General features: G+C 40.8%; 1 protein-coding gene across 1 annotated transcript in view; it reads right to left on the bottom strand.

The window, feature by feature from the left end:
- Positions 1–5,899: 5,899 nt before the first annotated feature.
- The window catches only part of CDC123 (cell division cycle 123), a 36,713-nt gene continuing 25,403 nt past the window's right edge, over positions 5,900–17,209 (bottom strand). The window contains exons 10-13 of the mRNA XM_086610581.1: positions 16,732–16,760; positions 11,202–11,330; positions 9,292–9,429; positions 5,900–8,476 (exon numbers count right to left, since the gene is read on the bottom strand). Coding sequence (XP_086466707.1) covers positions 8,450–8,476; positions 9,292–9,429; positions 11,202–11,330; positions 16,732–16,760 — 323 coding nt within the window. The 3' untranslated portion in view covers positions 5,900–8,449. The remainder of the gene's footprint in view (positions 8,477–9,291; positions 9,430–11,201; positions 11,331–16,731; positions 16,761–17,209) is intronic.

The raw sequence follows: 17,209 nt of genomic DNA, 5'->3' as shown, positions 1-17,209 counted from the left end.
CACCGGTGGGTGCTCCAGAGCACTGGGGGAAGGTGTTGACTAACACCACTTGTGACATCTTTGCAGCCCATTTCTTAGTGCCACTGGTTCCGCAGGGGATGAGGACGGTGAGCTCTGCAATGCTCCTCAAACACCAGGAATGAATTCCTGTGGTCTTGGCAGGCCACCAAGCCAACCTTCACCACCACTAGCCATCTGAAAAGGCCTGACAGGAGAAAGAGGGGTGAGTATATGATGTGCAGCAAGGCTTTGCCCATCACCTTGGTGCACCATGCAAGTGCCTAAGTGGACCTGGATGGGAAGAAACGTGGGCTTGCAGAGAACCAGGTGCTGGAGGCAGCTCTTACTGCTTTGCTGACAGCAAGCCCAGGACACAAGTGGCATCTTGCTGCCGAAAGAGCAGCAGGCACTAACTTGGAAAAGCCTGAGAAAGCAGGCCAGCCTGTTTGTCACCTTCTACCTTGTACTGGGCTTCAAAGATGGTACAATAGGCCAGGTTGTTCCTTCTGAGATTAGTGCTTGTCATCCACCGAAGCTAGAAAAACATGTTTCATAACTGCAGTAGTTTTCTCTAAGCTTTTTTTGAGTTCACATCTGCCCTCCGTCTCTGAGGTGCCCCTTGGAGAAGTCTGTCTGGGACTGCAGCACCTCTCCTGTGAGGAAAGGCAGAGAGAGCTGGGACTGTTTCACCTCAAGAAGAGAAGGCTCAGGGGGAATCTCATCAATGTTGAAGGCAAGTTGAATATGAGTCAATGTGCCCTGGCAGCCAAAAGGGCCAACCACGTCCTGGGCTGCTTCAAGCACAGCATCGCTAGCCATCAAGGGAGATGACTGTCCCATCCTACACTGCACTGGTGGGGCCCCACCTCAAGCACTGTGTGCAGTTTTGGTTGTCTCAATGTAAGAAGGACATCAAACTATTGGAGTGCATCCAGAGCAAAGCAACCAAGATGGTGAAAGGTCTTGAGGACAAGACTTATGGGGAGTGGCTGAGATCACTTGGCTCATTCAGCTTGGAGAAGAGAAGGCTGAGGAGTGACCTCATCGCAGCCTACACCTTCCTCAAGGGGGGCAGCAGAGGAAGAGGTGCTGATCCCTCTCTGGCGACCTGTGATAGGACATGAGGAAATGGAATGAAGCGGCCACAGGGGAAGTTCAGATTGGACATTAGGAAAAGGTTCTTCACTGAGAAGGTGGTCGGTCAGTGGAACAGGCTCCCCAGGCAAGCGATCATGGCATCAAGCCTGCCAGAATTCAAGGAGCATCTGGACGATGCTCTTAGTCATATGGTTTAGTTTTAGGCAGTCCTGCGAGGAGCAGGGAGTTGACCTTGAGGATCCTCATGGGTCCCTTCCAACTCGAGATTCAACCTTTGGCCTCTGTCCAATGACCAACGTTATTTCTTGCAATATTGTGCCTAAAACGACACATGGCAGTACACCGTCCCCACATCAAACAAAATAATCTCTCATTTCTTCCACCCCCTCTCCCGCTAGCCCAGAACGACACCTGCCTTTTTCCTCCCCCAACAGCTCATTATCGCCTCGCAGTTAATGGTCTCTACTGTAACTTACCCACTCCCACTGGACTGCTGCTCTGCCAGCTCCTTCCCCATTTTGTACTGGAAGGTCTGATTTCTCCTTTTAACTACAGCACTTTGCACTCGCCTTTATCAAATTTCTTCTCGTTATTTCAGGCCATTTTTCCTGCGTATTACGGCAATTTCAAATTCTGATACAGCCCTCGGAATTGCCTGCGTGTATCCTCAAGTCAGCAACAACGGCAGATTTTTACGTGGGATATTTATTTCACTGCACCAGTCGTTAATGAAGTTATGGAAAAACACATGCAATAAAAAATGTCTATACGTTTTGGTCCTACTCAAAATACCCTCTCCGGCTGCATACCCATAGCTATTCCAAGTGCAATTTTTCTGCTACATTGTGATAATTCAGTTCATTTCCTGTTTTTTTTTTTTTCTTGTAAAAAGGATATAGTGAGGCAAAGAAAACATTAAATGCATCAGTTTTCTCTGAATCATCCATCGTTTTTTCTCCATCCCCTCATCTTTTCACACTTAATCATGTGCCTTTCCTTCCAGTTTCTGCAGTTTCATTTTGATTGATCCTTACAAGTCCTCGCTATGCCATTTTCCTTCACATTAGGAGATTGCTGCTGGGCTGTTAAAAAACAGCACCTCTCCAGTTATCCCAACCATCATCTCCCAAATGGACCCAGGCACCAACACCCACACTAACCGAAACTGCCTTCTGAAGTCCTTATTCTGCTCCTCTCATCTCTCTGCTTTCTCAAGAGCACCGAACGCTGACTTCACAGCCACTTGCACCTGAATTACTTCTGACTTTAAGATTTTTGCCCACTTCTAATAAACCTGACTGCAATCCAGAACAGCCAACTCTAGAATAACACGCTGCACCTTCTGAAAGACAAACTCTATCCTCTGGAAAAAAAACCTAATCCATTAACTCTTTGTCTTTTCAAGTCTTCCCGTGTTACTTTCCCAACACATACTCAAGGAGCGAATACCTCCCGTTTCCACCAGACTTCATAATCTGAGGATACTGGTGGATGAATAATTGGACACGAGCTGACAACGTGCGTTTGCAGCCCAGAAAGTCAAGCATATCCTGGGCTGCATCCAAAGCAGCGTGGCCAGCAGGTCAAGGGAGGTGATTCTGCCCCTCTACTCTGCTCTTGTGAGACCCCACCTGCAGTACTGCATTCAGCTCTGGAGACCCCAGTACAAGACAGACATGCAGCTGCTGGAGCGGGTCCAGAGGAAGGTGACGAAGATGATCAGATTGCTGGGACACCTCTGCTATGAAGACAGGCTGAGAGAGTTGGGGCTGTTCAGCCTGGAGAAGAGAAGGGTCTGCTGAGACCTTATTGCAGCCTTCCAGTACTTAAAAGGGACCTACAGGAAAGATGAGGAGGGACTTTTTACCACGACCTGTAGTAACAAGACAAGTAACAAGACTCTCCTTCAGTTTTAAACTGAAGGAGGGTCAGTTTAGGTTGACATTAAGGAAGAAATTTTTTACAATGAGAGTGGTGAAACACTGGAACAGGTTGCTCAGAAGAAGTTGTCAATGCTTCATCATTGGAAGCGTTCAAGGTCAGGGTGGACGGGGCTTTGAGCAACCTGATCTAGCAAACGGTGTCTTGCCCCAGGGGGGTTGGACTAGATGATCTCTAAAAGGTCCGTTCACAACCCAAAACATTCTGTGATTTTATAATTCCCAAGCTTTGGAAATACAGACACACTTGATGTTCAACATCATGCCTCCAGCCTCTCCTGAACCACAGGTCTCTGTTTCAGCGCTGCAGTTTATTTCCCAAAGTCTCTGCAATGCCCATCAATCATTTTTGACATATATTGACATCAAGTTCCTCCTGTGTATTCCTCTACCAGTGTACAGACGTTTTAGCTTAACACGTTGCTTTGTTCTCTGTCTCTTACAGTCCCAGCTCCAATGAATAATTCATTTACATCAATGAAGTGCAACAGTCTGTCAGGACACAGAGTTTCATAGCAGAAGCTAAGACAAGAACTCAATTTCAAGCCCATCCACCATCTGGATTTGAGCCCTAAATACTAGAATTAACAAGTATTGATCACTTCCTTTCTCTCGGCTAGAATTGCTGTTTAGGAGTCACAAATCTCTCGTGAAAGTCTATTTGTAACTAGCGTGTTTCCATGGAGAAAGGTTCTCAGAAGTCAGCATTTCTGGCTGACCAGCCAACCAGCCTTTCCCTACAACCTGCCAAAACACATCACTGAAAGATGCCTGGTCAGCTATTAAGAGGACCTTAGAGTAGTCAAAACACCATCAGTAACTTGGGAGTAAATTGCTACAACAGTTCACACACGGAAATACAGCAGCTCCCACCCACCCACACTCCCCAAAAAATCCCACTTTTACTGCAGTGCCAATGTCTTTATTACTATAAAAATCTATAATCACACATTACTGCTTAAGGACGCTGCACCTTTGAGAAAGCTTCAGGTCTGCACAAAACACTCCAGTTATGGCAACAAGTCTTATTTTAATTCCATGTGACTTCAGGATGAGCACAAGTTGGAGACTTTCTCTTTTCAGAGGTCATCAAATTCAAACAGAATTAAAGACACCATTAATTCAACATACAGGCAAACTTTTGTTCAGACAGATTTATTAAGCCTCTAAATCAGCATCACCAAGTATCCACCAGGAATTAAAAGCACTATGGTCCATTTCTGTATCACGCTTTGAGGCCCATCTTCTCTTAGCCACAGAATTTTAGTTCAATATTATTTCTTGAAGTGACAGACATGCTGCCCTAATACAACCTGAATTATATAAACCTTGGCTTCTAAGGTTGAAATTAGTTACCAGTTGTCAAGCTGATCACTGACAGATGCCTCATGGTCTTCTCCAGCTATTTGACGCTTTGGATTTGGGACAGTTTGTGAAAGCTAAACCAACTCAAGTCATGCACAAAGGTACCAGAAGTATTTTCACACAGGTTTGCGCCACATTGTTAACCATCTCCATGCTACCACTGATCTATTTTGGAATCTCTTCATCTGGCAACCCTCTCTTGAAAGCCCGAAACCATGCCAGTTTAGTCTAGTGGTCTATATTGCTTAAACGGGCATCTGAACTAAGTACCTTTTTCCAAGTCAGCACTGCAGCCTGGGCATGGGCAACAGGAGAGCGCGTAAGAATGAGAAACATGAAATTTCTATCCAGCTGGGACTTTTACAAGCCATACACTGTGACCAGAATGCAAAAAGTCATATTCATTTTACTGAGACTCAGAGCTGGCTATTATTCCCTACTTTTAGGGGTTTTTTTTTCAGATATTATAGAGCAGCACTCAAAAAAAATCTCTAAGAGGGAGGAAAAAGTGCACAGAGAGACATTTTAAAATTCAGATCAGTATTATCCATGCTGCTGCTTGTTCTAATTTTAACATTCACCCAAATACTAGGTTGGTGGGTCAGGAAAGATGTAGACAAGGCTAAAAAGAAGAGTCAAAGGAGTACAAACAGAACGGACAGTCTGCAGTCCAGAAGTGCAGAAGCATTATTCCAAATCCTGAACTAATGCAGAACATGCTAGTATGTACTATTTATGGGGTTACTGAAATCTTGATCCCCACTATCCATTCGGGAGATTAACTCTTGCAAGCACTGTCTGTGAAAAGATGAAGACTTTTCTTTGGGGCTCCTGGCAGAGCTGCAGTTCAAGAACTGGGACTCACTACACTGGAGCCATTAGACACAGAGTTCTTAAGAGCTTGGCAAGATCTGTATCAAACAACGGCACGCCACCTCCCTCTAAAACTTCTCATGTTTGTCATCTAGGTGAGATTACAAGTATCTTTATATGTTTTAAGCACATAAGTAAGAATATATAGTATATAGTTAGTCCTTACACAGCAATTGGTGATCACATTACTGAATCACACAAACAAGGACCTGAACAAATGGAATTTTGTAATTTCAAACTTCTGATTTTATGATGACCTGAAATAGAACTGAAACACTGTCATATACTATATTCAGTTTAAACTGATCTGAAGCATTATTAATGTATCAACATTAGTGTCCTCACCTCCCCAAGAGGAATGTTTGTTAATTATCCTCGGAGATCAAAAGGTCATATGAGACGAAAATTCTCTTAGAAGAGGAATCTTTAATCTAGCAGACAAAAAAACCCCAACCAACATCTGCTTACCTGAAGTTGGAGAAAGAAGCAAAGTAAATATAAAGTATGTATTTAAATTGTAAGAATATGATATTTTGGGGAATTTGATTATGTAGAACCGATTTTTTTTTTTATAGTGGGAACTCTTCCTGTATCAGGACCTGAACATGGGTCTAGTATTTTTGTTCTTCTACCTTTTATGGTTTTTCATTAAGACTAAGTCCAGAGGAAGTGGCATAAGTTCTTGCAACTCTGAAATAAAGGTAGTTATCAGCGTTTGATAGCTTGGCTGAGCGCGCCTTTAATTCAGATTGGTCATCTGTTAGGAAGTCATAGGGGAGAAAAAAAAATTGAATTCACTTATCACGAGCATATGATCATGAAGAGAAGTCTCTGAATATGTTAAACAGCTGCTGAAACTGATGGGGGATGGAGGGGTAAGCTGTGCCAGGGGGCACTGGGTAGGAGACAGGAACAGCCCTAACATGCTGGTGGTCCTTTAACTAGAGGACCAGCACAGGCTAGCAACAAGCAAAGCCATCAAGGGAGACAGGTGCTAGTCCAGTGTCCCATCCCACTGTGATTTGTCCTAGAAGAGTTCAGCTATAAATGCAGAGCACCCACAGAAGACTGCAGTTCTTGCAAACATATGAAAGCTGCCAGCGAGTCTTGCACTGATTGTGGTCAGTTCACTTGGTGATGCCATTTTCAGGATAAATAGTAACATCAAGAAGCAACTGTTAAAAGGCTTCTGCTCCAGCTTGCTCACATAAAGGAACACTCTAGAGTGCCTAAGGTCCCATCAAACTGGTCCAGACACTGTATATGTTCTGGTAAATATCCAACACAGAAAGCTGTGGTAACTGTAAATTCATTAGTGGAGCCCACAAAAAATATGCAGGAAATTATCTTACAGCTTTAAATCAAGACTCTTTACTTTTTTTAAAGACAATAATCTGTAGTTCAGAAGCATCTATGAATCTGCTGGAAATTCCAGGGCACTATCTGCGTTAAGGAAGTGTGGTTAGATCATCACATTATAGTTTACGTTATGGCTAGAAACTTTTTCTTTTAAAAGGAAAGCTTTGTTGATTTTTTGGGTTTTGAAGTTCCTACCTGATTTAAAGACATTTACAGTCAAATAATCCCTCTGATAAGCACAAGAAAAACTCATTCAAATTTCTGCAGTATGGCAGGATTAGGTATAGCCAAGCCCTGAGTTAATGATCATCTAATCTGTGTACAAAAAGCTATTGAGAAAGAGATCCCATCACTTCAAGGGTAGGGTAGATCTTGTACTCTTAGACTCCAGGAGCTTCAGTCTGGGATGTCTCATCAATGTATCTGGTAGAACTAGATTCTTAATCTGCATAATCTTTAATTAGAGTAAGTATTCATTCCAAACTGAAGCTAAATAAAGACATTAAAGTAATAACTTAACTTCTAAACTCAGATTTAACATCTAAGAACAGATTGTAACCGAGCACCGTATCAATTTGACAGCAAAAGCAAGACAAAGAAACATGAACACCTTTATATAGACACACAAAGCATCCCATAACTGGTTTGAAATAGGAACCAATTACCAGGGGCTACGAGCACCTTCAATTCAAAAGGAATTGCGCACACTGTTAACAAATTACTGATGCCATGCAAACACCTCTATCCAAAAGTTAGTTGGTCCTTTGTCTGAAACTGTCCTCCCCCAACCTCTCAAAGAACAGCAATCGGTAACATGAGCTTCTGTTTCCCCAAATTTAGCCAAGCTTGCTTTTATACAAAAAACATGAAGTACCAAATGAATACAGAATTTTAAGAGCCAAAAGAGTAATCATTTTTTTAAGAAACTCAGAGATGTGATACAAAAGAAACAAGACTGAGTCCACACATAAACATGACATCTACCTGTAATTTTAACTATTTGTGTTAAAGTCACAGATGATGTCTAGTACATAATCATGTTAAAAAATAAGTTTCAAGAAAGCTTTATTATGAAAATGAAATTAAATTTGGTAAAGTGTAACAAATTTCATAGCTTTAGCTACTGTGAAAATATTAACTTTACTTGAAACGCACTCAGAACTTCAAATTCCTGAAATGCAAGATTTTCAAACCTTAAAGTAGTTTGCTACAGCTACAGCTGTTCTCTGAAATGAAGTATTAGCCCTCGTAACAAAGAAAAAAAAAAATCTCTTCTCCACTTTTTTTCTTTTCTTTTTTTTTTGTAAAGGAAGGATGAGAAGTGCTCCCAAAATCAAGTTAATTTATCAGTTTTAAAGGTTACTACAGAAAAAAAAAAAGGTACATTCCTTTCTCTGCTTGTGCCAATACTATATTTTAAGCAAGATTGTGCCTAAATTCAGAGAATGTTTGATGTTTTAACTGCACAAGCATTAAATATTGTCATATTTATCACGGAAGAGTCCGATGGCATACGTCAATGGCATCAGTCTTCACATTATGAGATGGGAAAGCAGTTGTTCAGTTGCACTCAGATTGTTGCTTGCTGCACCATGGTATAATTGCATTTAACCTGGAATCCAACGAGAAGTCATCCTGACCTTTCATGTTGACCTGAAAAAGCTTTTCTACACTTTTATATAAACCAACTGACACACAGGATGAACAGCTCTTCATTTCTTTCATTGACTATAAAAAGCAGGTCTTCTTTAAATCAATAGCTTAATAGTTACACTAATTCTTGCTTGTAACTCAGTGTAATGCTTCTTGATATGTCAGTCATCGTCTTGCTGATTTCTCTCCTGTCAACGGAACAGAAGAGTTCATAATGTTAGGACACAGTCAGGACGCAGTAAGAGCACTAATAAATCATGACAAGTGTTTCCAGGTACAATTAGGCAATGACTGCATTTCTAAGCCATTTTTTGAATGGTAAGAGATAATGTTTCCAGCAAACAGAACAAACAATATCGACCCTCTCCCCCATCCCAAACTACAGGATTTTCTTTCCAGTAAAGAGCAAGATTTGCCACGTACATTAAACCAACAGAATATACAAGAATGAGAAAACAGTGGTGGTGGCAGAAGTCGGTGGTCAAATGAAGACAACCTGCCCTCCCTTCTCTAGCTTACAAAGATGTCATGTTTTCATGTCACTGTTCATCAAGGGAACAAAAGAATTGTATTGAAAAAGGAACAAGGGTTCAAGGTATTTTCCTAATACACTTATCTTCTAACTTTTAAAGAAGTTCTTAAAAGCATTAGTTTCAGCCATTCAAAAAATACATTTCCACTTCTCCTACATCTGTATTTACATTTAAATAAGAAAGAAAACAGGTAAGTCCTTCAGTAAGATTTGTCAAACTGCATTCACTGCTTCTCATAAAGATAAAATTAATTAACTGAAGTGAGATCAGTATGAAAGCTTGCTTATCATCACTTTAAAAAGAATTTTTTTTTTAAAAAAAACCCCAACAATACATTGTATGATAACTTTATATATTAGCATAGGTTACATAATTATAGAAAAAGTAATTACAAAAGCACAATTCCAGGCACTTTGATGTTGCCATTTCACAAACATGGAAGGTCGGAAAATTTTTTCACTACTTCTTACCAGTTTAAGAAAGTCAATTAATTTATGAACATCCTCTCCTGTAGAAAGGTCCACAAAATCTTTCGGCAGTCGGTAACTCAGGTATGGACTAGGCTGGACAGTAACTTTACTGTTCGTACAGCGGAAAACTGGATAGTCCTTTGGAAAATACATTGGATAAGACAAGAACAGCGTATGCGAATAAAGCTAGCAATGTGTCTTGAAATGCTCCGTGAGATTGTCTCAGCCACTTAGCCAACAAGTTTATTTGGCATTCATTCAAAAAAATGTGCACTTTCTAAAAATTTTAGTTTTCTTATTAAAAACTCTGCCCACTTAAAAGTACGAGCTACAATGTTAGCAACCGTCAAATAAGAACATTAATTCCCTCACTTTGAAGTTTCTACAATGTATCAATTATTAATGCATTTAACATACATGAGTCTATAACAGTGCTGTAATAATGGAGCTATAAGGAACTTTGGGCAATACTATCTACACAAATACGTGGATAAAGAAAATCTTTATGACAGAATCCCTAAACTTGTATCCACAGGTTCTTTGTTTAAATCCATGTTTGCAAATAAAACCTCACTGAAATTATGATCTAAGCTTTCCAACCAATTTACTTACTGAAAGAAAAAAATACCTTTATAAACCACCCAAAAATATCTATAAACACTCAATTGTAGCAACAGGTTTGGGGTAACTTGATACAATTTTCAGTTCAACACATTGACATGCAACATAATTGCCCACTGTATGGCAACAAACAGCTTCATTTCAAAGCCAGAAGTTCAGTAACTTCACACCAGATTCTGTGATCAGATGTAAGCCAGAGCATGAAGACAAGTCACTCTACTTTTCAGCCAGGCTTACACCAGAGAAAACTGTGTAAAACGCCTGGCACTGACAAAAAGAAATCCTCAAAACAGAATTCAGGTGTCCCATGGACAGCTCAAGAATTGGGAGCGTGTTTTAAAAAAGGAGACACAGCTTTTGGCAGGAAGGTTCATTGAATGGGTTTTCATAGAGCAATAGCCACACGGTGAGACTAAGAGAAGACGGCACCAATGAAAACCTGCAGAGCACTGTACTTCCCTTTCAATGTGTTATGAGAACTCGAGCAAAGCTCAAACGTTAAAATCAGCCCAATAAAGCATGTCATTCATCTCTCCTCGGACAACTGCCAAGCATTTCCCCAGATCAAGTAACATGCTACTTCATATCTTCTATCCAGCTGCCCAAGGACTCATTAAGATGTGAAGACTCGGTCTCAAGCACGCAGTGAGAAAAAAGCTAGAGTACAAATAAACGAAGACTATTCCTCCCTCTCTGTATTAACGGGAAGTTATTTGTTTTTATGGAGGCAATGAAGCTTGGAAGAGGGATAGAAAATCCCTGCTCTGCAAGTCCAGGGAGTTCAACCAGAGGACAAGGCTTCCCTGGGGGTATTCGATACCAGGAAGAGACAGAAGTTAAGCTTCTTTTTGCCTCCCCCAAACATAAATCTGGAGCTCTGGGAAACTGTATGACAGATAACAGGAACAAAGCAGAACTTTCAGTGGTTAAATAGAAAAGTAACAGATTTTAAGAGAAATTGAAAAGAACACATCAAAATCGCATAAAAGCAAGTTTCAGGGCATCTTCTCCGCAATGTAGTCGAAGCTGCAATATGGGCTTGTACTGTTTGAACTAAACATTCCCTTGTAGGCACCTAAAACAAGCACGGATACCTGTGGAGATTAACTACCGTCTAATAAGGTAGATTCTACTTAAAAAGAGTTTACATTTCATGAGCTAAGGACATCCATTTACTTCAATGAGATTCGCATCACAATTTTATTGTAATGAAGAAAGAAAGAAAAAACCAGGAAGGCCCTAACACCTGTTGGATTTGTTTGCCAGCCTCCCTCACCACAGGGCCGTACCTGTTCTGTTGCTTCCCCTTCACCCTGGTCTCCTTTCAAGTTTTTCCCGGAGGTCAGTTCTTCCCACGTAAACAACAGGGAGTCTGTTACTTCACCAAACGGGTTAAAATCTATTAACCAAATCTTACCCTGCAATGGAAAAATAGAAGAACTAAAACAAGCCAGAAAATTAAAACAAACAAAACAAATCAGAATACAGGTATACTTATATTACAGTAGTATGCTTAGTCTTTTTCCCTAAAGATGTCAAAATTGAAATCACCTGGTTTTAAGCACTTAGAATATTTTAGCATCCTTTATATTAGACACCATTTTAAGACATAGCAAGCTATGACTTACTAATTTATTTTATTTCTGTTTTTTTTAAACAGAAGATCAGACAGAGCTCAAACAAACTGAATTCAGTTCTATGCAAGGTGCTCTCAGACGAGACTACAGAAGTTCTGTCTAATCCCCATGGTCCTCCAAGATCCCCACACAGCATGAACAAGGAATGGGGAAAAAAAAAAAATCACAACCAACCAACCACAAAAACCCACTCAAAACAGGGATTTTGCTTTCCATCAGAAGCAACCACAACACTGCTGTACATTCAGCAGTCTACAAGAATTGCAGTTCTTGGTCTCAGAAGGGACTCAAGCACACAGAGCAGGGTCTGCAAAATGCTCGTGAAGATCATGAAAGATGAAAGGTGCTGCACAGATACAGATAAATAAAGAACAACTTAAAGGCATTTTTAATATAGTCATTACTAGTAGTCCAGACTAGTTTCTCCTGCCTCATCTTCAGTACATTTGTGTTCCAAACAGTTCTGGTAGTATGCACAACTGCATGTCTGTTTTACAGCTGAAAAACGAAAGCAGAGAGACTAACGTGACACATTAAAGGTAACAGAGGCGTCTGCAGGGGAGCAAGAAATAGTTTGTGTTCCTTGAGTCATCTCAAGATACAATCCCCGGCATAGGGTCATCTTTTCTTACCCAAGAAAGTGTCATCTATTCTAATAAAACAAAACATTACAATAAATTATAATGAAATATGACTAAAACTGCTAGTAAGAATTTGCAAAACAAGTATTACATCTGGAAGAAATCAGATCTACCAAACATAGAAAGAAAAAGATTGCTGTAACATAAGCAGGACTGAAGGGTTTTGTAGTGTTTATTTAAGATCAACTGGAATTGGAAACCAAACGTGAAGACTGTGTAGCTACTAAAAACTTACTTTGCTTTCTCTTTTTTCCCCTCATTCCTGAAGGATCTTTTTTCTTAAAAGATCTTCCCTATCTTGATACAAACAGTAAATATCTTCAATGATTTACACTACAGCCATCTGGTTTCTAACTTACAAAGATGCTTTGGAAGCCTTCAGTCACAGAGTAACATGGAGACTTCCTCTCCCACCCACGCTACCTAAGCCACCCCCACAGGCACTAATGCACTATAGAACAGGAAGCGCATGGAAACCCATACGAGAGAGAACAGAAATGCTCTGGCTGGTCTGTTATGATCCATAACAGGCTACTCATGCAAGTAGGGGGAGTCCCAGCTCAGGTGAAACCAGTGATATCACTTGTAAACTGGAATAGAGCCAGCACGCCAACCAGCGTGTAGCTGCACGCCGGCTTTCGCAGGTCTCCATCTTTCGGGGCAGATCCACAGGGTACAGCTCTCGCAGAGCAAACGTGAAGAAGCCGATGCACTACAGCAGCAGTACTGAAACCAGATGGCTACAAAAGCGACTGCAAATTGCAGGGACACAGACTTGAGTGGTTTCTTACTTGTTTCAGAAGGGTGAAGCAGCACAAACCTGGGTGGCTAAGTTGCAACACCTCTGCATGAAGATTGACACCATTGGTGCAGAGAGCCAACAGGGGCAAGCTCTGCTATCATTTCCCATCTCTGTTCCTCTTCAAAACGCAGTCACAAATTTTCATTATCAGTAATGTTTTACTTTTGCTAACAGGGACATCTTGTTAGCTCCAAGGCAGCAGGAGGAGGAATCTGTACTTTTAGATTCATTCTATCACACTAGAAAAACAAGCTAATGAACCAATTTAATGCCAGACAGAAGCAATGGCTGACAAAGTTCATTCAGCAGTTCAGAGAATCTTTCCTTGCAACAGAAATGTTTATGCTTAATAAAGGACTTCCCTATGAGAGGCTTTCACAGAGACTCCTCCTCACTCCAGGTACATGAAACTTGGCTTCTTCATAGGAACTCAAGATCATTTCTCTAGGGAAGAAAGGTACCCTGGAAAAAACTGAAAATTGGGTTTGAGGCTACTGAAAGGGACACCTGTTTTTTGTGAGCACCCAGCAGTATTACTCCCTCCCTGCAGACAGCAGAATGCCATCTACAACACCCAACTGTTTCCTTGAGATGGTCTTAAATCTGCACTAAGCTTTGGTAGCTGCAAATTGATGAAAGTGGCAAAACAAACTAAACATCCCTTTTCGAGGCTCATTAAAGCGTGCGTATATAACTCTGGGTCAGTAACCAAAATGTCTTTTCTTAAGATCAAATGTTCTTTCAAGTCTTACGTGCAATGTCATGATTTAAACATAGTTCAAGATGACTTGCACTGCGTATCTAAAGAGCAGTAGTAAAGCTATTTATCTGCAATCTTCTGATATTAGTAATCTTGGTCATATGAGAGCACAGAAATGCACGAGGCAGAAAAGCAAAGCTGTACACATCTAGAGGGGGAAAAAACAACAACTTGCATTACATAAGACTTTTTTTCTCAGCCTAAAAGAGGAACCAATAGATTTACCACGTCGTGTCTGCTTCACGCATTGTTCTACTAAAGCATTAAGCAATGTGCAGCTGAAAGGAAGTGCCTATGACAAAGATTGTTCAAAGGAAGTTAAAAGATAGATAAAATGCAAACTGAACTGTTACGTCTGCCTAACTCCAGCTGCACCCTCACGCACAGGGACAATGCTCACAAGGCAGAGACACAAGCACCAGTTTGCATGTTAATAAATGCAGCTGCGAGCTAGCAGTGGTCTGGAGCCACTCACTGCATCTTGTGCCTTACCACACTGACTTGTCTTGAACATGGTTACAAGTTGTTAACACCTGGGAGATGCACAAAGAGCAACAGCAGAGCTCGTTCTCACCCTTGCCAGCTGTTGCACAACAATTGTGAACTTCTAGCAGAAAAATAAATAAAAGGGGCGGTGGGGGGTGGGGGGAAGATCCAAATGAAAACAAACTACCAGTCCTGCATCATAACCTCTTCAGGACTAGGTCTCCAGATGATCCAGCTTGGAAGACTGACAGCATTTCTTCCTTAAAAGATGACTTGCCTGCCGAGTCAGGCGCTAGCTCAGAGGAGTTCGGTGAAGAGAGCGTAACAGGAAAGGCAGACACACAAAAGCGTGTTTTCAACCAGGCCACCGCTGCTTCCATGCCACCCTCCAACTCAACGAGCAGGACCTGTGGCAGCCTACTCCATACAGTCTCTCAAGCAACTAAAGCAAGCACGGGGAGGGGGTTGCTTTCATTCACAACCATATCAAAGAACAATCTTCTCCAAGCTGAATATTTACAGTTGAAAGAATTTAAAGTAAGCAGACACTGGACATTTCTCATTCTGTAGGTGAGGTTGCCGTGCAACCAGCTTGATGAGGAGCACGGGCTCTGGAAATTAATCACACTTGGCAACACTCAATATTCTTTTGCTGCCTATAACTCACACACAAAGGGAGCGATGAATAATACAGTTGCAAACCACAAAAGTATGTGTGAAAGGAGGAGGATCTGACACACAAAGGGCTATCTGGCAGTTTACAAGACTTGAGGGTAGAAGGCACCGAGAGATCTCTACAAACAGATATATTTTATCTTGACAGATGAAGAAACACTGCTCAGTTGAGATCACACAGGCTGAAACCTTTTACTTAAATAATCTGTCTTCATGCCTCAGCGGTGAGGCAGAGCACCCAACGGCAGAACCTGCTTCAATGCTGAAGTGTTGCTCCTCATTTGGCCTGACAGCATCCTCAAGTCTGACAAACCGAGCCTGGGCAGGTAATTTTCACTCCCATTCAGCATGGCTGGTTTTAGCCCACAGCCTGATTTTAGGTATCTACATTAAAAGTTGTGCTGAGTAACAGTACAATAGTTGTTTTCCACATGACACACATTCCCGTTTAGTTCCTGTTTTGCAAACGATGGCATGATTTACTATTACGCAATTACAAAATACTTCAGCAACATTCAAAATCAGAATCAGGATTGCTACAAATATTCCCAACTCAATCCAAACAAAGACCTTCTCCAATCCCGTACTGTAAACAAGTCAAACAGTGAGACTCATAAATGTTGTCACACAGCAAAAGTATACAGCGTTTTTTTTAATGTTTTTAGTTTAGGATTTGGCAGGAAATTTATGCTAAAACAAAGACTTACTTCTCACGCACTAATGTGATTCCCCAAAATCAGGTCTGGAATTCTATAATCAGGTTTTAAGGCTACATCATGCATTTTTGGTTGTGGCTGCTTTTAAAGCAATACATGTGTGCCTTTTGAGCACAACTCATCTGACCTCTTTCTCTCCACTCATACTAGGAGAGGTCAAGGTGACTAACTCAGATATTGGCACCTGAAGTTCAGGCGGGATATTTCTCCCCACTCCATCACTATCTAGATGTTCAGGTTTCTGATCCGCTGAGTACTCAGAACGACAGCTGGATCAGTTTCAAAAGAAAAAATTAGCCTCCATCTGTCTCAAACTGGGCACGCCACGTTCCTATACTCTCTCAACAATTATCCCTTCATATCATAGACTTTCATATATGAAGTATGAGTTATTATTTTCCAACCTCACAGGGCAATCTGAAGACCTATTAATGATTAGCTTTGATGAGTTCAGACACTATAAGGGCGATCTTCATAGGATAAAAAAAAAAAAAGTCCAAGGGATGATTTTTGGAAGAAAAAGTGGTAAGAGTCCTCCAAATTTCTTGTAGTGAGCAAAATAGCACCGTTGCCTCATTTTTTTGAATATCACAGCCGTTCTGTCTGAATGTTCAGATGCATTTCTGTCAAATGGCAAGTAAGCACTATGCGGAGGGAACCTTTGCAACATGTCGTGCTTTGCTAAAACTATTTAGTGATCTTGCATGATATTGATAAAGTACTTACCTTAGGAGAAAACTAAATTGCCTCCAGTAGACTCATAGAACTGACAGAACTGCAGCTGAAGCCAAAGTTACTGCTTTTAAGACAGACTACTTCTCTGGAAGATATTTACTAAATAATTACGTCACTGACACAGACATATTTACACCTCTAATCCTATTATTCTCCTACCGTGGACAGTGTCTAACAGAAAAAGACCTGGGGAACAGAATGATAACATCAAGTGGTTTTTTTGGTTGGTTTTGTTGGTTTTTTTTTTCCCCAGGACCACTTCTAGGAAGATGAAGCACTCATTTGCTTCATGTCTATAGCATTTCAGGAAGAGTTTCCATATATTTCCACAGAATAAACAATTATATACAACCTGTTGTTCACTTACCCTGCTGTCTCTGTACACATCAAAAACAACTGAAAAGGAGAAAAAAAAAAGTTAATCTTAAAAGATACATAATTTCACAGAAGATGTCTAAATTTGAACAGATATTTGTGTACACAGCATAATCTGCTAAATCAGTATGTCTGAAGAACTGCAAGCCAGAAACAGGTTAATTTCCAAGAGCGAGTTGAAACATTTCAAGAACTACTGTTAATGCACTGAGAGATCAACTGCCAGGTTTTTCCATTTAATGCTTGTTTCTTCTGTTGATTTTTTTCCCCCAACAAAGAACATTTGATAAACTCTTAGCCCAGAGAGAAGCTTATCTTCGACATTACTGCTGTTTGGTTTACAGAAGAATGGAGAAATTTCAAGGATCAAGACTCCACTGTGCTAGACATTGCACAAACATTTAATATGAGAAAGTTCCTGCTTGAAGGAGATTAAGACTTTAGCAGATAACAAGACTAACAGGTTGTAG

Source organism: Tauraco erythrolophus, chromosome 4 (genome assembly GCF_009769465.1).
Source record: "Tauraco erythrolophus isolate bTauEry1 chromosome 4, bTauEry1.pri, whole genome shotgun sequence".
Lineage (NCBI taxonomy): Eukaryota > Metazoa > Chordata > Aves > Musophagiformes > Musophagidae > Tauraco > Tauraco erythrolophus.
Note: the sequence above shows the minus strand (reverse complement) of the source record. Positions and strands in the feature narration are given on the sequence as shown.